At 34.9% G+C, this 25,987-nt stretch overlaps 1 protein-coding gene and 1 long non-coding RNA gene across 3 annotated transcripts in view; one reads left to right on the forward strand and one right to left on the reverse strand.

Annotated features, from left to right (window-relative positions):
• Window positions 1–25,987, reverse strand: part of LOC127863391 (SH3 domain-binding protein 5-like) — a 69,356-nt gene that overhangs the window by 42,797 nt on the left and 572 nt on the right. Inside the window, exons 2-7 of one of the 2 annotated variants that reach the window (XR_008041042.1) lie at window positions 20,869–20,931; window positions 19,850–19,978; window positions 16,584–16,745; window positions 11,992–12,122; window positions 6,655–6,697; window positions 4,957–6,513 (exon numbers count right to left, since the gene is read on the reverse strand). Coding sequence is in view for 1 of the 2 variants with exons in the window: in XM_052402904.1 (XP_052258864.1) it covers window positions 5,377–6,513; window positions 6,655–6,697; window positions 11,992–12,122; window positions 16,584–16,745; window positions 19,850–19,978; window positions 20,869–20,931 (1,665 nt within the window). In the remaining variant the exon portion in view is untranslated. Of the gene's footprint in view, window positions 1–5; window positions 6,514–6,654; window positions 6,698–11,991; window positions 12,123–16,583; window positions 16,746–19,849; window positions 19,979–20,868; window positions 20,932–25,987 lie in introns of those variants that run through there. The other variant, XM_052402904.1, reaches the window with a different exon arrangement.
• On the forward strand, window positions 23,312–25,081 carry LOC127863392 (uncharacterized). Its single transcript, XR_008041043.1, has 4 exons — window positions 23,312–23,484; window positions 23,735–23,819; window positions 24,256–24,363; window positions 25,018–25,081. It is a non-coding gene; the product is annotated as an uncharacterized LOC127863392 (long non-coding RNA).

The following is a 25,987-nucleotide window of genomic DNA, read 5'->3' on the forward strand; positions in this document are numbered from 1 at the left end:
ATAAATTGTGTTGTATTTCAGTTTATTCAACTATTTTCTAGGAAATAATAACATCACACAAAAACAATATCAAGTGAGTTTCAAAATAATTTAATTAGGGTTCCAATAAAATATCAATATTTAATCCGGGTCCCAATAGAATATCAATACAAACTTAGCATGATGGTGTTAAATTTAATAAATGAAGTTCAAAGCACATTCAATCTATTCCAATGGTCTAAAAATATTATGAATTAATAGTATTCGTATACAATTGAATCTTTCATTGCAGGTATTATTATTGTATAAGAATAACAATCATTGCAGGTGTGAACAACAACGTAACTGTTCAGGACAAATCAGATATGTTTCGCAGATCTTTGGGCAAATGGTTAAATGCATGCGTATATTGAAGAAAACGGGCTAAAAAAGTTTATGCTGCAAGTGGTATTGCGTTTCGTTTTTATATAAAACTATGCTGGAGAGCATAATTTATGATATTTGGTTTTATTGATTATGCATGATTAAAGATCAATTTGTACACATAATGAGATTTTCTCATTACTTTTTACAGATACATGTACAAAATACATAATAAAGAACAAAATGACTAGTATTTTCTACTGTTATTCACTCGAGTTATCTTTCTCTATAACACGTTCAATGTACATGTTTAAAAAAGATTTAAAATATTCAAATTAAATAATTAAAAATACATAATTATCAGTAATGGCTGCTTCACATGACAGTGTAATAAGAAATCCTAAAAATTCTACACTTTTAAGTAAATGAAGCTAAACATTCTACACAAAAATAAATTACCACGTCCAAAGTATGTTTTTAAATAATCTTATATGTAGTTTCCACATAATTTTGTTAAAGAATGGTTATCATTTACTACAAAATTAAAGTAAATAAACAACATAAACTACCAACAATGATAGTCAACTTACTATAGTAAACTTACTTTAATTATTGATTAATTAAAAACTGTCAATGACCATACACGTAAGAATCAAGGACCTATCTTGCTAACCACTGTGGGTTATATTTTCTAAATGATTACATTTTCGAAAAAAGAATTCTGGCACATGCAAAAACCCTTAATTTATGACAATCAAACATATTCATTGAATTGATATCCCCTGCCAAAAAAAAATTTGTTTCTGGATGGGTGCAAAGCCCTTGATACATGTAAATGGGTGCAAAGCCCTTGATACATGTAAACAGAATGATTCTAAAAATAATAATTGAGCACAGCGTAATTTTTTTTCATACATTTGCTATTCTTCTTATTAAAAATTATACACCCATTAAATCTTGAAGGGTATCTGAGATAAAAAGTTACATCATACAAAAAAATAAAGGGAAATAACTCACATTAAAACAAGGGTTGTTTGTAAAACATGCATGCCCCCCATATGGGCTGTCAGTTGTAGTGGCAGCCATTGTGTGAATACATTTGTTGTCACTGTGACCTTGACCTTTGACCTAGTGACCTGAAAATCAATAGGGGTCATCTGCCAGTCATGATCAATGTATCTGTGATGTTTCATGATCCTAGGCCTAAGCGTTAGACCATCTGGTGAACGGACCGACAGACCTACCGACATGTGCAAAACAATATTCCCCTCTTCTTCGAAGGTGCATAAAAAGTGTAGGGTTATGATTCTTGTGTTAGACAATTCTCCACATTATAATCTATGCACTCATCAAGTATCATGTTGAAATCCAATATCGTATCCGGGTCTTAAAATATTAGCTCTTAAAATTTACATTATACACAAAACCAAAGGGTGATAAATCTTAATTTAAGAAAGGGTAGGGTTTCGTTTGTATGCATGCCACTTTTCCTCATTGATATCTATATACTATATGGTTTCTGAGATATAGCTCTGAAAAGCTACATCATACACAAACAATAAAGGGCAATAACTCTTATTTAAGAAAGTGAAGGCTTATGGTGCTTCAGCATGGCACTTCTCCTCAATAATATTAAAACATTCACGAAGTTTCATGTTGAAATCTTGTATGTATCCCAGATAAAGCCCTAAAAGTTCCATTATAATGAAGAAACAAACAACAAAGGGCAATAACTTTCATTTAAGAAAGTGTAGGGTTATGGTTCTTGTACATTTATTCACCTATGAAGTTTCATGTTGATGTTTTGGCATCAGACAGACTGACGGACAGACAACTCTAATTTTATATCCTCTGCCTTTGGTGGCCATAATCATTATCAGATGAACCTTTTTCAAACACACATATTATAAAATCATTTGTTAGAATATTAGATAACAAAAGGACCTGGGAAACTTTAGTTAGACAGGGAGAACCTTATCTGACCTGATTTGCCTACCCAATATTTGTTCAATAAATGTAACCAAGTTTCTTTTACACCTGGATCTGACCAAATTTCATGAAGGTTGGGCGAAAATATTGACCACACACAATGTAAGATGTACAGAAAACATTAACAAAAATTCACCATGACCTTGTTGTGCTAAAGTTAGCTAAAACGTACAAACAAATATGGAGTGCAAGACTAAGCTTTATAAGAAATAGCTCGGAAACAATCTATATTAAATTCTCATTATAAACAATATCAAGATTTGGTAAAAGGCAATAGAATACTTTGAATCGTCCAATACAAACTGAGAGGATGCTGAATCTAATGTTTTGATTGCCTTTATTGCTCCTCTGCAGGGCTCGAAATTAACACTCGCACACTCGCAAAATGCGAGTAAAAAATACCGAATGCGAGTCAAGTTTTAAGCCACTAGTATTTTTTTGCAAGTAAATAGTGAAAAGAAATGAGTAGGTATAATGCTGCTCGACACATGATCACTAAATCTTAGGTCAATTTATAGAACGCCCAAGAACCCTTATGCGTAAGCGCACACCTTGTATGTAGACTGGTATATACAGACACGCGGATGGTATTGGTACAAAGGAAGTGAAACAGTCGACTATTCACACATGTTCATTGAAGCGAAAAATAACTTGTCACTTTATTCCCACAGACGGAAATAACACAAAATATACATAATACAAAAGATAAAGCAAAGTTAACCGTTTAGTTAGAAAAAACAGATTTTAAATCCTTCTATGAAAACAGTGAATTAGTGGAAAAATTAACTTAAAATAAGACTAAAACTTGTTATAGATGAAGATGGTCAATCAACCTAATGTGGGCCCTTGTGGTACAAGGAACTGATATCTTTGTATGGTTGCAGAAATAAAATGTGTATACATGTTAAGTACTTTTATTTTGTTTAAATAGAACTAAACTAAAAACCAAGGGTTTTTTATGTTTCCATCAAAATTTGCGTGAATGTTTTTGATTTTGTGAGTTGGTATTAAAGCTGCTCGCAATTTTTTTGCAAGTAGAAAAAAAAGTTAAATTCGAGCCCTGCGTAGGTCAATTTAAAGAACGTCTGAATACCTGTATGCGGAAGCGCACACCTTGTATGTAGACTGGTATACTTATAGTACAGATACGAGGATAGTATTGGAACAAAGAACGTGAAACAGTTGACTATTCACATTTGTTCATTGAACTTGAACAGACATGGCGTCGAAGCCAAACATAATTAGTTTCTTTTTGCCTACAGACAGAAAAAAAATACGAAAGATGAAGTAAAGTTAACTGTTGATTTGTATTTTGGTGACGTCGCACTCAACACACGATATCATAGCTGATTTTTTTCAATATTTGAAAAGTTTTAAACCCATTAAAAATATCCCAAACTGACACTTAAACTTTGTTTTCTGAGTGAACACGACACACTTATATTCGAAAACAATGCCCTTATGGTCCAAGGAACTGATATATTTGTATGATTGCAGAAATAAAATGTGTATGTTAAGAACTTTTGATTTTGTTTTAATAGTACTAAATTAATGTCCGAACTTTTTTATGTTTCCTGCAAAATTTGCGAGACTGTTTTTGATTTTGCGAGTTGGTATTAAAGCAGCTCGCAATGTTTTGCAAGTAGAAAAAAAAGTTAATTTCGAGCCCTGCTCTGGTTTCGTCAACACGCAACAGGGTGAATAGCTTTTGATACTATATTTTGATTTAGAAGCATTTAACAGATAAATACCACAAATTTAACATGTTATAAAACAGTACCAAAAGACTTTTCTGTCTTTTTGATCTGCACCATGCAACACTTCTTTTTATCCAAGATTTCCTTTGTAAATACACATTTGTTTATTTAAGTATCACAATCTATTTCATATCTATTACACTTAAGAAAGGTTATGAAATGTTTTGATAAAACATACTAGTAACTTACTTAAATAAAAAAAATTCTACCAAAAATGTGAAAGCAATGATTTCATTTACACAAGAATTAAAATAAATGCAATTTAAAACAATAAACGCAAAAACTGGCCAACATTTCAAGAAACAAGTCAATAAACACTGGCTTTAAAATGGGAAAACAAGAGAAAAAGTTACGGTTTAATTACATTTGAAACTTAGTTTTGCAAGTGATACAAATATGAGCTGTCCCTTTGCAATATGCTACACTATTCCTTTCACTTAAATAGTAGAAAATACATTTCCTGCCAGTCACCTGATATACATGTAACCCTTAAAAAGATATACCATGTTGCATTTCTGCAGTACTTATAGTTAGTTTAAATTTAAAGGTGAACATTTAATAAAATAAAACAAAAAATTTACCTTAATTACTTAATTATTTAAGACAAAAAGGGAAAGTTATTCTGCTAAATTGCTGGTTAGAGTTATAAATCTGTTAGATTCCTATAATAATGACCCTGAACAAATGTGTAACATTTCAATTGAATACCTGTGGTAAAAACAGTGATATGGAGATGTTGCATGTTTACCTTAACCGGAGAATAAGCAGTTTCTGACAAAGACATTGGCATGAGTAGTATAGTTCGGACTATTTGGTGAATAATTGACCTAAAATTCATAACCTTTGTACAAGGATAATAACTACATACCTTTTGAAATCATGCATAATGACTTTTGACCATTAGTGTGACCTTTGCCCAAGGTTTGAAACCTTCTCTACTTGGTAAAAAAATTGTGGTGAATGATTTTAAAAATGAGTTATAAATAATGATGTTAAGAGTAAGGTCAATTCAATCCATTATGATGCGCTTAAGTGGCATTGACATTTAAAAACTGACAGAATCTGAGTATTTACTTAAAGAAAACCTCTCAGTGATGAAATGCAGAGGAGGAACTACATTTGAACAGAAATACATTTGAGCATTTCTGATTACTTTTCCTCAAGTATAATTTACAAGCTATCATATTAAAAACATTGTTTTTTACAACAATTCAGTCTTTTTAATTGATTTCACAATTAGCACAATCATACTCTATATATACTCTTAAAGTAGTAAATGTCTAGAAATTTAGGTAGTATTAGTTTGGTTATTTTCTATCTTTTCTTCGGAAAACTGTCTTAAATGACTCTTTAAATGAGTTAGACTAGGTGGAAGACTTAATCTCCTAAAATTCAAATCATTTGATCTTCTCTCATCATCTAGCATATCTTGCTTAGAAAACTCCATGGTGAGAAATTCCACTTGGTCATCATCCAGCATTGTGCCGCTGGTGATACTATCATTGTCAGAGATGGATCCCTCATCAAAGTCCTGCATTGAGGGAACTTTCAACAACTTCCTCCCGGAGGTGCCTGATCCAGGGGTTGGAAGGTCAACAGGGGACCTCAGCTCCATCACTGGTGAGGGGTGATGTTGTTTTAATCCTGCCTCCAAATTTGAAGATCTATTTTCAAGGGGGAGCACTCTAGTGTTTTTTTCATTGTGAGAATATGGGTAAGTGACAGGTCGCTGTGTTGAGTGGTTCACTTGTGAGGTGGCTCTTTGAGATGAAATCCTCAGCGTGGCTTGAAGAGGGTCAAATCCAGCACTGACAGGTGTGAGAATGAGGCCTTTAAGTTTGGATGATGGTTTTTTGGGTTTTGTTGACTGCAGATGGCGCGTATGAATTGCATCACCATTGTTATTTTGATTTTTGTTTGCAAAAACACTGTCAGCCTCATCTGAGCTAGTCCTTGGCAAAGCCATAAACTCATCAGATAGATTCACACTCATGTCTTCACTAATATTATCAAGATCTTGCTCTGAAGTTATCCTGGCTTCTATAGCCTGTCGGTAGCTTGCACTGCGCGCTTTTTCAGGTGAGGAATAAATTACGGACGGAGGCCTAAACTCATGACTAGAACTGCCTGCACTGAACTGAGCTGAAGTCACTGTGGTGCCACTGTTTCCAATGTTACAACTACTCACAATGTGTGCTGATTTGCCGTCAATTGACACATGGTCCTTTCCCCTCATGGGCGGGGGTGAGGGGGATTCTGACCCCACCCCACTGCCTCTTTCCCCTAGCTCAGCCTGGTTTCGCATCTCTATGCGCTTCTGGTGAATTGACTCACTTATTTCCTCAAGGTTTCTCAAAGCGTCTGAGTATGACTTCTTTGTAGCGGACACAGATTCTTCTAGATTGATGACTGTTTTTTTGCGGTCCTAGGAAAATACAAACATAATCATATGCAGTGTTGAAACATGTAATGTTTTATGTAAACTTTGTTTTTATTTTTCTAATTTGAAAGGGTCATTTCATGTGTAACCTGCATGTAACTATAAGGGTCAAGAAAGAATACTAACCTCCATCATTTGGTTTAATCTGGCCTTCATTTCAAAGTATGGCCTGAAACAAATAAAAAAAAGCAAAATAAAGTATCATGTCTCCACATTATTCTTGTCTGGACAAAGATCTATAACCAAAGAAACTTCAACTAATGCATAAAACAAGAGGGCCAAGATGGCCCTAGTTCGCTTACCTGAGAGGAGTTGGTTCATTTAATCTTTACCAAACTTCAAACTTGACCTAGATATTGTCCAGACAAACATCCTGGTCAAGTTTCATCATTATTGAACCGAAACTCTGGCGTATGGAGTGTTTTTGTTTTTGTAAGATTTTACCTGGTGACCTATATTTTGAGTTGACCCCCCTTACCAAACATCAAACTTTGCTTACAAAAATAAATATTTTGACCAAGATTCATAAAATCTGAAACAAAATTGTGACCTCTAGAGTGTTTACAAGGATTTTGTAAAACATAATGAAAATTTGGACAATCTAAGGGCAATAATTATGGCATTAATTATGTGATTTTGCTCATTGTCAAACTTGACTGAGATCTTTCAGCAACTTTGATACAGAATGCTTGAGAAGTGTGAATGCTAGAGTGTTTACAAACCAAATGTGGACGAACGGACGGCGGACAAAGACCAATTCTAAAACCTCACCTGAGCAATCAAGTGAGCTAAAAAGTGTGTTTCACCAATCTAAGCCATTTTCCTACTTGTCCAAGAAATCAATAAAACCAATGTATTGACTAAGTTTCACGATGATTTGGCAAAACATGAGACTTCTAGAGTGTTCGATCACATAAGGAAAGCTGTTCCCCCCTGGTGGCCATGTTTTTTGACCGATCGGGACGGGACCATTTGCGAACTCATCTGAGATATATATAAAACCAATCATTTCACCAAGTTTCATGATGATTGGGCAAAAAATTTGACTTCTAGAGTGTTCACAAGTTTTTTTTACTATATAAATATAAGAAAACTGCCCCCCACCCCCGACAGCCATGTTATTCAACTGACAAGAACAATATTTTAACTCAATTCTCGTATCAAGGAAACAAATGTTCTGACCTAATTTCATGAAAATTAGGCCAAAAATGTGACTTCTAGAGTGTTCGCATGTTTTCACTATATACATATAGAGAAAAATGCCCTGCCCACTGGCGGCCATGTTTTTTCACCGATCTGTACCATTTTTGAACTCGTCCGAGAAAACAATAAAACCAATGTGTTAACCAACTTTCATAATGATTGGGCAAAAATTGTGACTTCTAGAGTGTTTACAAGGTTTCTCTAAAGCCAAATAAGGACAACTGCCCGCCCACTGGCGGCCATGTTTTTCAACGGACAGGAACCACTTTTGAACTCAACCAACATATCATTAAGGCAAACGTTTTGACAAAGTTACATGAAGATTTGGCATGAAATGTGACTTCTACAGTGTATACAAAGTTTTTCCTTTTTTTTGACCTAGTGACCTAGTTTTTGACATAGCATGACCCAGGTTCGAACTCGATCGAGATATCATTGGGACTATTCTTCTGACCAAGTTTCATAAAGATAGGAAATAAATGTGGCCTCTGGAGTGTTTACAAACAAATGTGGATGGACGGACGACGGACAAAGACCGGTCACAAAAGCTCACCTGAGCAATCAGGTGAGCTAAAAAAAGGACATTCACAGATGATATGACAGATATATAGATGTATTGCTGTTTAACAACTTCAGAAATACATTATGCCGATAACCATAGAGAATGTTGTTTAATTAAGTAAGGATTATTTTTCCACATACTCTATCAGCAAGAAGTCATTAAGGGAGCCATTAATCTGCAAAATATTTGCTTCTGAAAACATACAGATAACACTGAGAGAAAAAAAACCTAAGATTAAGAGCAAAAAGGGTCAGTTATGAGACTTTAATTGGCCTTATATTCACATTTGATTGTTTGATGAGATAAGCCTATAGATGATATTCAGTTTACACCACACTTGTTTAAAGAAATCCTAAAAATGACTTCAAAACCATGCATTATTTATGGGTATAAATCACACTCTTTAAATAGTTGGAGATTAAAAAAATATCTAAACAAGAAAACCCGACTATACACTGTACAACAACTTACAAAAGTTCTATTTCAAACTGGTTTACAATATCAGTTAGCCTCATAAAGCTACGTCGGATAGACCATCTGTTGGAAGCAAAAGTAGGAGTGAAATGCATGGATAGAAGCATATGAATTTTATGGAATACATTCATGTTATTTGTTTCTTTATATGTCAATTTAATATTATTTAAAGGGATTTATTTAAATCAAAACACATACATGTTATGGTAAATGTAAACAAGAAGATAACAATGTACTTTTTTAGTGATATAGAAGTCTCATGAAGCTTCGTCAGATAGACCATCTGTTGGAATCAAAAGTGGTAGTGAAATGTATGGATAGAAGCATGAACAATGCAAATTTTATGGAAGACATTCATGTTATTTTTTTCTTTATATGTCAATGTAATATTTCTTAATGGGCTTTATTTACATCAAAACACATACATGTGATGGTAAATGTAAACCACAAGATAACAATGTTATTTTCTAGTGATATAGAATTACAAACACAATGGTAATTTTATTTACCGAGCATGACATTTACAAAACTTTAAGTATAATCTCCATTGAAATGAAACACCAGATGTCAATATTGCAAATAAATTGCTTATTGCTTGTTATTCAGGCGATGTTTGCAAACAATATAGCACTACAAAATAAATTAAATGCAACAGTCTAGTAAAACTCAAATGCAAGTGAATGATGAGTTTTTGAGAATAAGTATTTCCATGCATATGCAATAAAATAAGTCTCACATGTAACTGAAATGAGCCAAATTAAGCATACATTCAACATTATTATAAAACATTAGAATATATGGGTTTAACTATATGTATCATACATATCAATTTCATATTTATTTAAAGGGATTTATTTAAATCAAAACACATACATGTTATGGTAAATTTAAACAAGAAGATAACAATGTACCTTTTTATTGACTTTCCTGCATATTTTTGTTTGTTTTATCTATATCATAGCAAGTCATCACATCATGCAGTTGTTCTTGTTAAAGAGTCACTGCATTAACTGTGTTTGCCTGAGTTAATGCTTGAGTCTGTGTCTTATCAACAAAAAAACATATGAAAGCCCTTTTTCATGAAACTTTCTCTCAACACAACACAATTTTACAAATATGGGCTGTCAGTTGTAGTGGCAGCCATTGTGTTAATACGTTTTTTGTCACTGTGACCTTAACCTTTGACCTAGTGACTTGAAAATCAATAGGGTTAATCTGCCAGTCATGATCAATGTACCTATGAGTTTCATGATCCTAGGCCTAATTATTCTTGAGCTATCATCCTGAAACCATTTTACTGTTTTGAGTCACTGTGACCTTGACCTTTGACCTAGTGACCAGATAAAACCAATAGGGGTCCTCTGCAAGTCATGATCAACGTACCTACAAAGTTTCATGATCCTAGGCGTAAGCATTCTTGAGTCATCATCCGGAAACCATTTTACTATTTCGAGTCACTGTGACCTTGACCTTTGACCTAGTGACCTGAAAATCGATAGTGGTCATCTGCCAGTCATGATCAATGTACCTATGAAGTTTCATGATCTTAGGCCTAAGCATTCTTGAGTTATCATTCAGAAACCATTTTACTATTTCGAGTCACTATCACCTTGACCTTTGACCTAGTGACCTGAAAGTCATTAGGGTTCATCTGCCAGTCATGATCAATGTACCTATGAAGTTTTATGATCCTAGGCATAAGCATTCTTGAGTTATCATCCGGAAACCATCTGGTGGACGGACCGACCGACCATCAGACCGACCGACTGTCCGAACTGTGCAAAACAATATACCCCCTCTTCTTCGAAGGGGGCATACATTTTTACAATATAGAGGTCAATATATATGTTTATGCAGGTTCAAAATAATCCAGACTGCACTTAATCTTGTTGGATAGCTACTTAAAACACTAAGCATCAATCCATTATGGACTCATCATATGGTAAGGACAGTATTGTTTCTATGGATACAGAGGAATGTAACAGTCCAGAGTGTTTGTTGTATGAGGATTCAAATACATTGACACAGAATTAAGACAATCCAGACTCACAAAACCTTTACATATTGGGATGTTTGATGTGAGGCTGTAAGGCAAAGTAAGACAGAGGTCTCAGAAGTGTATATTACCCTTTACAATGCCACTTAACAAACTGCTGATAAAGCAAAAGCCACATGCCAAAATTAAACAAAGAACATCACATTTTATTAAAATATCATTCCAAACAACAATAACTAGAGATAAGGTGAAGGTGATTAATACTCTCATACACTTTGGTGACATAGATGCAGAGATAACTTATGACAAAGTGCTGTTAGCAATTTTAAATTTTAAAAAGGAAAACAAAAAGTCACACACTACTAATCTTTTTTTTAATGGGGCCGAGTCATCAACAACATTGATGAAGAACTTGGAAGGACAAGAAATAAAGCAAAACAACCTACCAACAGATCTGCACACATGGCGACTTCAGTAATGCCTTAAAATATTTTCTATTTCAAAATATATATGCCTTAATATATACTTATGTCTTAGAGCATAAAAAAATTCTTTTTTTTTTGTATCTTAAGAAGAAAAATGGGAAAATAATGCTACATAAACAACTATAGTATAAAGGGTGAGATTAAACAAAAAATACTTGGTGGACACAAATTTAAATGTAACAAGAGATGTGTTTGTCAGAAACACAATGACCCCCATTGTGACGCGTTTGAAGCCATATATTTGACCTTGAAGGATGACCTTGATCTTTCACCACTCAAAATGTGCAGCTCCATGAGATACACATGCATGCCAAATATCAAGTTGCTATCTTCAATATTGCAAAAGTTATGATCAAGGTTAAAGTTTAGTGACAGGCACACAGACACACACATACAATGACAGACAGACCAAAAACAATTTACCCCTGATCATTTGATCCGGGGGCATGAAAACGATTCAGTCAAGTCTAAAACAATTCTTAACACTGAGACAATAACAATTGTATCTGATAGCAATGAACAGCAGATCGAAAAGTTTCACATTTATAGCTAAATTTTGAAAAGCAATGCTGTCAGTGTGTTATAAAGGTTTAAATCTGCTGTTAGAAGAATAATTACACCTCTGAGCAGCAAGAATTAAATTCATCAAACTTTAAAGCAACTAAAAGGGTGGAAAAGGGCAGGTAGGAATGGTAAGGGGTAGGTAAGAAAGGTACGGAGGCAGGAACATGCAGCATGCTTACTTAGACTTGTTTATAGAGCGTTTGAGGTCCCTCTGGAGCCTCTGTACAAGATCCTCTGCCTCCTTGAAGCGCATGGTCATACGCTGATGGACCTTCTCATTCTCATGTCTCTCAGTCTCGGCATCATTCACCTGTAACATGATGTGGGCATCAGCATGCATGCAGAGTTAGGTAACTTGTTGATTGTAATATTCAAAACAAGTGAATGAAATAAGCAAAAGAATTTAAAGATTTAGTTAGGTATTATAAGAGAGCCAATTAAAAGTAGTGTTGCAAAAGGTTAACCGGTTAACCTACAGAAACAACCAGTTAACCGGTAACATTTTAGGGAAAAGGTTCACATTATTTTTTTTCATGGAAAAATTCGTACAATTGTGTACGTTCTACACGCAACATGATTACTTGCGCGGGCGACTAGTTAGAACAACATGCCGCTCCATCGACGGTAACAACAAGAGGGCCATGATGGCCCTGTATCGCTCCACTGCTAAAAAAAAGGCTGAAACGAATATTCTCTGCATGTGCAAATACTTAAATATAGGCCCTATTTAAGCACATGTACACTTTTGTAACCCCCCTGGGCTTGGTAAAATTTAACCCCAGGGGCATAATTTGAGCAAACATTGCAGAGGACTACTATATCTCACTACATGTACATACAAAATATGGTAGCCATAGGTCCTAGAGTTAAGAACAATTGTATCTTAAAAAGTTATCACAAAATAAGCAAGATATAAGCGTATATAATGTTCAATTTTGTGACCTGCAGGGTCAGGGTCAAATATGACCCAAAGGGCATAATTTGAACAAACTTGGTAGAGGACTATAAGATGTCACTACATACCAAATTTGGTAGCCCTATGCCTTATGGACAAAAGAATTTTAAAGTTTTCACAAAATAGGCACTATATAAGCATATAATCGATTTTGTGGCCCCCAGGGCAGGGTTAAATTTGACTCCTGGGGCATAATTTGAACAAACTAAGTGGAGGACTATACAATGTCACTACATACCAAATTGTGTAGCCCTTGGCCCAATGGTTATGGACAAGACATTTTTTAAAGTTTTCACAAAATAGGCATTACATAAGCATATGTTCAATTTTGTGACCCCCAGGGCAGGGTCAAATTTAACCCAGGGGCATAATTTGAACAAACTTGGTAGAGGACTATAAGATGTCACTACATACCAAATTTGATAGCCCTAGGCTGGATGGTTATTGACAAGACATTTTGAAGTTTTCACAAAATAGGCCTTATATAAGCATATGTTCAATTTTGTGATCCCCCGGGGCAGGGTCAAATTTGACCCCAGGGGCATAATTTGAACAAACTTGGTAGAGAACTATAAGATTTCACTACATACCAAATTTGGTAGCCCTAGGTCCAATGTTTATGGACAAAAAGATTTTGATAGTTTTCACAAAAGAGGCTTTATATAAGCTTATGTTCAATTTTGTGACCCCCAGGGCAGGGTCAAATTTGACCCCAGGGGCATTATTTGAACAAACTTGGTAGAGGACTATAAGATGTCACTACATACCAAATTTGGTAGCCCTAGACCCAATGGTAATGGACAGAAAGATTTTTAAGTTTTCACAAAATAAGCCCTTTATAAGCATATATTCAATTTTGTGACCCCTGGGGCAGTTTCAAATTTGACCCCAGGGGCATAATTTGAACAAACTAAGAAGAGAACTATTAAATGTCACTACATACCAAATTTGGTAGCCCTATGCCATACGTTTATGGACAAGAAAATTTTGAAAGTTTTCACAAAATAGGCCTTATATAAGCATATGCTCAATTTTGTGACCCCGGGGCAGGGTCAAATTTGACCCCAGGGGCATGATTTGAATAAATTTGGTAGAGGACTATAAGATGTCTCTACATACCAAATTTGATAGCCCTATGCCATACGTTTATGGACAAGAAGATTTTGAAAGTGTTCACAATATAGGCCTTATATAAGCATATGTTCAATTTTGTGACCCCGGGGGCAGAGTCAAATTTGACCCAAGGGGCATAGTTTGAAGTAAATTTGGTAGTCTAGAGGACTAAAAGATGTCTCTTCATAGCAAATTTGAAAGACCTAGGCCCAATGGTTATGGTTGAGAAAATTTTGAAAGTTTTCACAAAATAGGCCTTATATAAGCATATGTTCAATTTTATGACCCCCGCGGCAGGGTCAAATTTGACCCCAGGGGCATAATTTGAAGAAATTCGGTAGAGGACTATTAGATGTCTCTACATACAAAATTTGATAGACCTAGGCCCAATGGTTATGGACGAGAAATTTTTTAAAGTTTTCACAAAATAGGCCTAATATAACCAAAGTTTCATTTTTGTGACCCCCGGTGCAGGGTCAAATTTGACCCCAGGGGCATTATTTGAAAAAATTTGGTAGAGGACTATTAGATGTCTCTACATACCAAATTTGATAGCCCTGGCCCAAAGGTTATGGACGAGATTTTGAAAGTTTTCACAAAATAGGCCTTCTATAAGCATATGTTCAATTTTATGACCCCCGGGGCAGGGTCAAATTTGACCCCAGGGGCATCATTTGAAGAAATTTGGTAGAGGACTATTAGATGTCTCTACATACCAAATTTGATAGCCCTGGCCCAATGGTTATGGACGAGATTTTGAAAGTTTTCACAAAATAGGCCTTCTATAAGCATATGTTCAATTTTATGACCCCCGGGGCAGGGTCAAATTTGACCCCAGGGGCATCATTTGAAGAAATTTGGTAGAGGACTATTAGATGTCTCTACATACCAAGATTGATATCCCTAGGCCAAATGGTTATGGACGAGAAGATTTTGAAAGTTTTCACAAAATAGGCCTTATATAAGCATATGTTCAATTTTGTGACCCCCGGGTCAGGGTCAAATTTGACCCCAGGGGCATAATTTGAAGAAATTTGGTAGAGGACTATTATATGTCTCTTTATACCAAATTTGATAGACCTAGGCCTAATGGATATGGACAAGAAAATTTTGAAAGTTTTCACAAAATAGGCCTTATATAAGCATATGTTCAATTTTGTGACCTCCGGGCAGAGTCAAATTTGACCCCAGGGGCATAATTTGAAGAAATTTGGTAGAGGACTATCAGATGTCTCTATATACCAAATTTGATAGCCCTAGACCCAATGGTTATGGACGATAAGATTTTGAAAGTTTTCACAAAATAGGCCTTATATAAGCAAATTTTCAATTTTTGTGACCCCCAGGGCAGGGTCAAATTTGACCCCAGGGGCATAATTTGAACAAATTTGAAAGAGGTTCACCCCAGGAACATTCTTGAGAAATTTCATCAGAATTGGACCAGTAGTTTAGGAGAAGAAGATGTTTTATGGAAAAGTTAATGCATGCACAGACGCACGCACGACGGACACAGGACCATGACATAAGCCCCGCTGGCCTCTGGCCAGTGGAGCTCAAAACACCCAACCTCTAATTACAATTAACACATAAATGATACACACAACTACACTGTATAATTATGAAAACATTAATAATCAAAGGGGAGTAAATACTGTAAACTTAAATGCAATATTTAGAAGAGTTGTCTCGCATGTTTTCACAAAAAGGCCTTATATAAGCAAATTTTCAATTTTTTGACCACCCGGGGCAGGGTCAAATTTGACCCCAGGGGCATAATTTGAACAAATTTGAAAGAGGTTCACCCCAGGAACATTCCTGAGAAATTTCATCAGAATTGGACCAGTAGTTTAGGAGAAGAAGATGTTTAAAGAAAAAGTTCACGCACGGACGCACGCACGGACGCAGGCACGCACACACGACAGACACAGTACCATGACATAAGCCCCGCTGGCCTCTGGCCAGTGGAGCTAAAAATAACATGCCAACAAACAAAGTCATAAAGCCATAAATCAGTACCTATGTGATAAGAAACAGGTTTTACATTTTAATAATTGTCAATGTTGTTTTGCTTTACACGCGAAAAATTTAACTACTGAACTGCAGAGAGTGGGGGCTATTAGCAAAGACATAATTTACACGTTTATCTAATTCGTAATAAAAATTAGTTGAGACATTGGAAGGCTTATTTGGATGTTTTGATAAATAATATCCAGCACTGAATACTCTCGAAAATAAAGTGTTTATAAGTAGCAATATAATCAAGAACAGTGATTGAGCACTGACCTTCAAGGTAGCATGATTGAGCACTGGCCTTCATGGTGGCTTGATTGTGCACTGACCTTCATGTTGGCCTGATTGAGCACTGACCTTCATGATGGCATGATTGAGCACTGACCTTCATGATGGCATGATTGAGCACTGACCATTCATGATGGCATGATTGAGCACTGACCTTCATGATGGCATGATTGAGCACTGACCTTCATGATGGCATGATTGAGCACTGACCTTTATGGTGGCATGATTGTGCACTGACCTTCATGGAGGCCTGATTGAGCACTGACCTTCATGATGGCATGATTGAGCACTGACCTTCATGGGGGCATGAATGACCACTACCTTCATGGTGGCATGATTGAGTACTGACATTCATGGTGGCATGATTGAGTACAGATCTTCATGGTTGCATGATTGAGTACTGACCTTCATGGTTGCATGATTGAGCATCTCCTGCCAGGCTGGGTCAGAGTTGTCTTCCCGCTGCATGTAGCCTTGCTCGGCCAGCATCACCATCTCCTTGGCGGCCTCGTGCATGCTACAGGCTCGCTCAAACATGTACGCAGCCTTCTGGGTCTCCACATGAACCTGGCACAGCAAACACAGAGTGAGGGCTAAGCATGGAACTATTTGAACCTGGCACAGCAAACACAGAGTGAGGGCTAAGTATGGAACTATTTGAACCTGGCACAGCAAACACAGAGTGAGGGCTAAGCATGGAACTATTTGAACCTGGCACAGCAAACACAGAGTGAGGGCTAAGCATGGAACTATTTGAACCTGGGACAGGTTCAGAACACAGAGTGAGGGCTAAGCATGGAACTATTTGAACCTGGCACAGCAAACACAGAGTGAGGGCTAAGCATGGAACTACACTTCAACACCGTTATTTCGAACACCGATAATTCGAAGTCACCGTTATTTCGAAGTATTTTTCCGGTCCCGATTTTGGTTCTTCTTTGTTTAATGTAAAATTTCATTGTTAATCCGAACTTCGTTAAACCGAAAAAATCGTTAATTGGAAGTGATTCTGTCAGTCCCAACACTATAATTCGCACCTAATCATCAATCTTTAATCCGAAGTCAAAGCAGCAAAACGCTGAGGATAATTTCACACCTGTGTCGTCTGGGCGTGGCGCATCAAAAGCTGATAATTACACCTTTGTCGTATGCGCGTAGGGTGTTAATTTTATAATGTCGTCAAAAGCCGATAAATACTATTTATGTAGTTTTGCATTCTTTAGTAACAAATAAACGAGTCACGTTAGGTCTAAGTAAATGTGGTCCAATGAAATTCATCTTATATAAAGTCTACCTTCTGCAAGCAAAACACGGGCCGAAGTGAATTCTTCAATGCCCTTGACAAATTGGAGAAATATGTTACACGCGTCCAGTTTAGTGTTGCTAAGGCCAGTGTTCAGAGAGACATCGCGTCTTATTTACAAAAAAATGTTAATTCATTTCCGAAAATGTATTCATCTGTTTTTACATGTTTGACAATTTGTGCTATTCGTAATATTTTATATGGTCTAATAATTTGTGCTATTCGTTATATTTTATATGTTCTGATAATTAGTGCATATTCATTATATTTAATATGTTCTGTACTTAGAGAAAATATAAAATCTATTGCAATCTGACTAGTTTTTAAGAAAAACAATTATTAATAGTAGCGTGTTACCGAACCATGCGAATTCCACAAAGTTTAATTATTACAGAATCAAAGAAGTCGTCTGTCAAATGTTTATTTCGAATTATCGTTAATCCGAAGTTTTTTTAACGGTCCCGACGACTTCGAAATAACGGTGTTGAAGTGTATTTGAACCTGGCACAGCAAACACAGAGTGAGGGCTAAGCATGGAACTATTTGAACCTGGCACAGCAAACACAGAGTGAGGGCTAAGCATGGAACTATTTGAACCTGGCACAGCAAACACAGAGTGAGGGCTAAGCATGGAACTATTTGAACCTGGCACAGCAAACACAGAGTGAGGGCTAAGCATGGAACTATTTGAACCTGGCACAGCAAACACAGAGTGAGGGCTAAGCATGAAACTAATTGAGTCTCATTCTGGGAAAACTGGTTGATATGAATATGAGTAAAGTGTCGTCCACAACCAGCACAAGCTAGTCAGGGACAAGGCTTTTCATCTGAACATGGATTTTTGTTTAGAAGAGAATTCCTTCAAACAAAAGATTCCATAAAAGCAGTGTGTTTCATTCTTGATTAGCAAGTGTTTGATGACACTTATCGCACATGCATTAAATCATGTTATCCCAGAGCAAGGCTCATTTTAGCTTCTAATCATTTCTATATCAGGTGCAGTAGTCAATCATTACAAACGCCTGATAATAAGACAATAATTCAGAAATGAAAAAAGCAAACTTTGCATGTAATACGAATGTATTATGCATCAAAGAAGCAATAATATAACCTTAATGTTTTGCAATTCTTTGAAACCAATGTTATATTTGTCTAATACACATTTTTATGGGTCTGCTCACAAAAACCAAAAGACGGTCTTCCCAAGGCAGTTCAAACACAACACATTTTGAACAAACCTTTGCCTTAAAAATAGCTCACCAACTAACAGTTCAGTCCATATAATTCACCATGCAGCAGCAAACCAAAGGAAAAATTTTCTCATATAGCAAAATCAAAATTTGCAAATTTAAACGCTCAGTTTACCTTCATGATGAAATGATTCAATGAATGACAACTCGGAACAACAGTCACGCTGCCATTCACCATTAACATCACACGCGCTTTTCATTGAGGATTATGGACATAAAAAAGATGTGTTCATCCCTTGGGTCATTAATCGTCTAATTTCTTAAAGGCACATTGGATACATTAACCTTAACTGACCATGTATTTTGTGCCACAAGTGTAATGCTGTTAAAAATTATTTTCAGCACATGCATATTTCGTCATGCCACTTTATAGTACTGATTAATTAACAGCGTTTTTCAACAGTCAATGTATAATTGTGATTCTACATGTACACGCTACAACTCCTTTTGCCTTACCTACGATGTACATCATTCAGTGTACATGTATGCCAGACAGAGCCCTGGTTTTCAATAAGTGCGCAAAAAGTTTGTGCTGCTGTTCACAACATCAGGTTTCACACATGGAAAACATGTGTAGCTTGAGACCATACGCTTTAAATGATTCCATGTATTGCCAGCTTAGTAAATTCAGTAATTTTGACTGAAAAAAGACCTGATTAAAGACAAGTTTAAATTAGAATAATTGTCTAAAATGGGCAAATATTGGTCCATTTAAATCAAAGAAAAATACAAACATTTTCAGACAAAAATATGCAGTAAATGTATATTTAAAGAGCTATAAAAGCAAGAAGACATCATTTGGAAAGTACCGGTATATTGTAATATTTTAGGTGGGGGATCACTCACCCAAAAACCAACCTCTTCCAAGGCTGGATTGCAACAAAAAAACTTTGGAAGGCTCTAAAAATGTTTCATGAACATTAAAATCTGAAGACATATATCATGCATTTTTTACAAATCCATGAATCTACAACCCAAGGAATATGCCTAATTTAAAGAATACACACAATTTAATGTAAAGGAAATTGCAACCAAAGTATTCATCAAATTAGTTTGCTGCACACATGTAATGATTATCATTCTTACACTAGGAACAAATCACATTAAAATGTATGTACCTCTTTTGAACGAACTCTTGCATCGTAGTATGGCCTTGCTTTCTCAACACAGGATCCCAGCTGCTTTCCTAGCCCATCTAGCTTGTGCGTTGCTTCTGTAAGCACTTGCCGGAAAGCTGCACGAGCATCCTACAAAAATACAGTGATAGGTCACCACCAGTAAGTGAAATTTGGTGCTCACTGTTAAAATGAACCTCGTTCTGAGAAATGGGTTTAATTAATGGGCGTAAAGTATTGCTGCAATCTAATGGGCTAATCAGGGAACATTTGAGTTTACAGGAGGTCTCTTCATAAAAAAACCAGTGTCTACAGGCAGAAACAGTTGTCCCTGATTACTCTTGAACAGCACTTTATGCACATGCATTAAGCCCAGTTTTTCCAAATTTAAAATAGGCTATTTATAATAACAATTTAGTGGGATTGAGGATAATTATCTGCTTATTCAGACTCAGAAGTAGCTAACTCTTCACTTGTACATAACAAAGGTTTCATTTTGATAAAATTACAAATGTTAATAAAATGTCATTCAAAATGAGCAGCATCATCAAGCTAAGTACATGTATTACACTAACTCACACAAAAACTGTTCGAAACAATCTTATAACAAAAATGTGTATTATTGTTACACAATTGTACACCATTAAAATGAATAAACGTTACACAAAAGGTAATGCTTCCAGTGTTTTTTCCTTAAATTTGGGGCCGGTTACAGCCCCATTCCCAGTAGAAAATAGTATTTATTTTTCCCAAATGGGATCTAAAAATTCTCAATTGAAAGTGTTTTTATATATTTCAACATTTAGATCATCTCCCATCCAGCTCTTTAAATTAAATGTATTAAATATAATATTTAAACAAATTTATTCAAAATTTTGAAGCAATTCTTAGCAAAACAACAACACTAATTTCCCAACTTTAGTCAAAACACCAAGATTTTTCCCAACCCAAAGAGACCTGGCCCCATTCCCAAAATGGTTTAGAAAAAACACTGGCCTCCAATATTAAAACAGGCCACTTACATCAAGTTCTAATTCAAGTCTGTTGATTTCTTCAGAAGCTTTGTTCAGCTTTTCCAGCTCTTCCTGCAACATTAAGATACGGTATAAAGGCAATTATAGAATTCAGGGGTTTTCAGCCTTATATAACAGGGGCCTGTTAAAGGGGCCTTTTCACAGATTTTGGCATTTTTTTAACTTATTCATTAAATGCTTTATATTGATAAATGTAAACATTGGATCATAAAAGCTCCAGTGAAAAATCAAGAAAAAAAATAAAAAAAGGAAAAGAACATTGCCCGGAGCAGGTTTCGAACCAGTGACCCCTGGAGTCCTGCCAGAGTCCTGAAGTAAAAACTCTTTAGCCGACTGAGCTATTCCGCCGAGTACACATTTTGACGTATTTTATACCTTATATAAGCAATCTTCGTAGTTTCACAAAATTTAACGACAAAAACAGAACTCTCCAAATTATTCAATCGTTTCGCGTTGCAACGCTTTATAATTTTTAGGTTTTAAAATCGTCAAAAGATGCATATAATGGCTATATTAGAGCATGGTTAATGTTAAGTATTACTGTTTCCTCACAAATATCATAACTAAAACGAAAACTTACGAATCTGAAACAACTTTTTTCAATTTTGTCAATTTACCAAAGCGTGAAAAGATCCCTTTAAAGGCCCCTTCCCAATTGAAAATTTCTTTAAAATCATGCAGTTTTCCCAAAAATCCTAACTTACACCAGCTTTTTCATTTCCCAAAGCAGTAATTTTAGAGAGAATTGTTCCCAAAATGAGCAATTTCCCAAAATCCATAGGCTAGGGCCTCTTCCCAATGAAGCAAAGAAAACTGCTGAGAATTATAACTTTTTGAGGTTCTCTTTTTACAGTTTGCTGATATGAAAATGGTTCTTGCTGGCTGCAGCAAAGTTTAATTTCCATATTTTCTGAAATTACACGTAGGATACCATACAGTGACCTTTTATCGATAGGGATCTATAATTAACGATTTTGTTTATATTAAGAACGAGACTCTCGTGATGACGCTCTGTTTGCCAGCTGCTTTACGGCAGTTGTTAGTTTAAACCTATTTTAGCTCCATTTATCTTAAGGCTTATTTGAAACGCTCTTGGGTCCGTTTCATGGGACTAAAACCAGTACTTGGTGTCTATGGGGGAAATCTAAAGAACGCTCCCACAATGGGGATAGAACAATGACCTCCCGATCGCTAGGCGGAACCATATCCACTACACTACTGCGACTCTTACAGCAGTTGTTATGCCGTAGTAGTTCTTCTTGAATGCTCTGAGCTTTTATGGGTACATACGTACAGCTCATCGTTCTTTTTGACTAAACCAAATTCAATGTCAAAAAAAGTCTCAAGTTTGTCTATAAATTCGAATTCAATCAACCTAAAACAGCGTTACAAACACAATACCTGTTACCATTGATATCAATTTGTGTGTTGTTTGTGGATAAATGCTCAAAACTTAAAGCTTATAAAAAAACGTTATCAAACCGAAAGTCGAAGTTTTGAATTGACGATGCAATCTATCTTACGGAGGTTCCGTAGAAAGTTGGTGTATTACAATTAATTGATTATACAGGAAATCTATCTCGCGGGGGATTCCGGAGATAATCGATAGCATATTTTTGAATTCAAAATTTTCGGAATACTCGGCTTTTTCAATTGCAAAAACTTACACATTTTCATAAACTGTTGATGTTTTTGAAATTTTAAGTTTGGATTAATATCATTATTATGCGAGCACACCACTTCACGTAAGTTGTTTTAATTTGCGCATTAGTGATATGATGTTTGTGTTAATTTATGCCAGATTAGTTTATGTAGCTAATATTACCTATTAAAGTACCGCCCAGATTTCGGGCGGGAGACTTGACATGGAAAATGCTGTAAGCAGTTGCAACTCCCAGCAACCCAGAGGGTTAATAGCTGGGAGTTGGATTATTGCAACTATATGCTGTAGATTCTAATGATGTAAGCAATACTGCTGAAATCAATTGAGCATGGCTACAGCCACAAAGAGGCATGTAATGGTGATAACTGCAATTATTGTTGGTGTCGTTACAGCTTATCTTAATTGGTCGGTATTTTTATGGCTTCAGAGATGAAACAACCTAGAAATATAACAATATGTGGTCAGTGGTCGAGTGGAGGATAATAATAGCAACCACCGCACCTACCTAATTCAGGGGAGATAAGTTTTTTGTATATTCACGAAAACCGACCCCACTGTAGGTTGCCGAAATACGCGTCAATTACTCGTTGAAAACTTATTTTTAGCAAATAAAAAGTACGTGGATTTAATAAAACGATGAACAAACTTGAAGAATTTGACCAACATATTTTGCGATCGCGTTGATTTCTTTGCCGATTTTTTATGGTAAGTTTTCATTTTAAATTATTTATTTGTTATATTACGAATTCTACGTATTTATTAGTTTTATTTAGAAGAAAAATGTATACTTTACATAATAAAAAATAAAATTCTGAAATATTTTGCGCGTATATGTTATGTTTGTTATTTTATAATTACCTGGTAAAATACAACAAGGGAGGTAACTGTTAAATTGTAAACAAACAACAACAACTTGGCTGTAACACTTGAGAAGTTTATTGGTTTGTTTAATAATATAATTATAATACTTACACCTGTGTATGTTTTTTTATTTGTTTGAACCCATTGAACTTGTTTTTGTGTAAACATTAAGGATAACAATCGAATATAACTGTTTTATTTATTAAACAAAATTTGACGATTTGTACCAAACTTCATTCGTACCAAATTTCATTTATTTTACATAATTATTGAAAATGACATTGATACAGATAGTCATACCTATTGATTGAAATTTTGTATACTTTATAGATTACACAGTCACTAATGAACTATGAGTGAAGACCTGTATGAGTATGATTCTGAAGGAACTGATGGCAGTGATGCAGTTATAGAGGTACAGACACTGGCAAGCAAGGGGAAAGCAAGGATTATTTGAGAAAATTGTTTTATAATTTAAATAGTTTAACAGTTTGTATAAGTGCTATGTTTGAAAAGCAATACAATTAATGTAATATATATTTTTGGAAGGTATAATTATTTTATATTCTTTAAAAGATATAAGATTATTAATTTAATTAAATGAGCAAATAAGATATTGATTTGATCATAACATTAATACATAAATATGGCATAATTTAGATGAAAGGAAATTATTTAACGCATTGACTTGTTTGTGTTTGACATGAAACAATAACTTGTATGTACATTAAATAAATTATCATGCACATTTTCATACTATTTAAAGTAACTATATACAACTAATAACTATCAATAAATACATATGTTTTAACACATTTATTACAATGTTATAATACTTTTTTTAAATAAAGATTTCAGATTCAGACGAAACTTTGCCGCCATCTGACAAAGAAACACAGCCACCTCTGGAGGAATGTGGTCAGGAAGTTGAATGGTCCCAGTCACCATTAGGATATTTTGTAAGCCATGGTGAAGGTAAACATGTTTAAAAGTGTAAAGTGATTTTTAACAGGACTACATTTTTATGCCCCCCAAGGTGGGCATCTAGTGATTGCATTTCCGTCTGTATGTCCGTCTGTATGTCATACTTTTTCAAATGTCTGTGCTTTGAGGTTATATTTTACATAGAATGTCAATGGAAGGAGTAGCAGATTGCAGATTGTAAGCCATCATACAAGTTATTATAAGACTACATCAATGTTCACTTCATTTTCATCAACACACAGCAATAACATCAGTATTGTGGTCTCATTGGAGCAATTAAGCACTGAAATGGATAAACATTTTTCACATTCACATGATATAAATGCCTTTTTCATTCTTTCTAACTATCATCAACAAACATTAAACTCACAGTTCAATTTGTTAAATAATGCAAAATAAGGTTATGGTTGTTTTTCAATGTCATTGTTTGCAAATACATGTATTTGGTAATCATATAGTATTGCTTATACATATTTCATCTCTATAATTATTGCATTTAAATTGTATTTAAATGAATCGAAACGTATTAAATGTTTATTTCATTTTCAATATTTGTAATCATAATTAATGCAGCAGTACTTTGGGATAAAGTAAAACCATGTATAATTTAATTTTTATCTCTATTTCAGGATTATTATTTTTATATTCCATCCTATGGTGATCGGAGACTAAGAAACAGTGTAGACAAATGAGGTATTATTGATATAGATATATTTAGTGTATATTATTTACATTAGTATTTTCACAGTCCCATTTTTCGAATTATGTACACAATGTTATTATTTAAAAAAAATTTTTATATGAGCCTCAATCTGGAAAAATGAGCTTTATGCCAGGGTTTTTTCCCCACTTTTTGGGAAGATAGCCCATGGCTTTGGAATTGGGAAAAAAAATTCATTAGCCTTTTTATTCCAAATGAAAAGTCCACTGATTAGGGAAATACTAAATTTGCTATAACTCTTTATAATCATTAAAATTAAAAGAACAAAATCATATAATACTTTGTTAGATGTAATTGAATTAAAATAAAGATAAAAATACGCATTAGACACTTTCTAAAAAAAAAATCCTTTTTTTTTTTTTTTTTTTTTGGAAATTGGGAATTTTTTGCCACATTTTGGGAAAAAAGTATACTTTTTGGGATTGGGAACATAGCCGAATTTCGGCTATAAAATCGGGCCAAAAAAACCCTGTATGCATGTGCATAGTGTCCTCCCAGATTAGCCTGTGGAGTCCGAAAAGGCTCATCAGGCACGACAATTTCTACCAAAATTGGATTTTTGTTAAGAGGAGAGATCTTTAAACGAAAAATACAATAAAAGCGGAAAGCATCTTCCCTGATTAGCATGTGCTATTTATTGTACATATATAACCATTTGAAAAAATGGTTTGTCACAAAATGTCATATAAATGAACTTTCATGTCATGAAATTACATTGTGCAGGTATAATAAATTACATACTCATAAGACAATTATGCACTTAAAATTATTATATTATTACATTATATTTTCTTAATGATGTATTTATTTTGCAAAAAAGACACAATATTTTTCATTATTATCATTAAAAAATGTGCATTTCAATTCATTACAGCGTG

Source organism: Dreissena polymorpha, unplaced genomic scaffold (assembly GCF_020536995.1).
Source record: "Dreissena polymorpha isolate Duluth1 unplaced genomic scaffold, UMN_Dpol_1.0 chrUn007, whole genome shotgun sequence".
In the NCBI taxonomy this organism is placed as follows: domain Eukaryota; kingdom Metazoa; phylum Mollusca; class Bivalvia; order Myida; family Dreissenidae; genus Dreissena; species Dreissena polymorpha.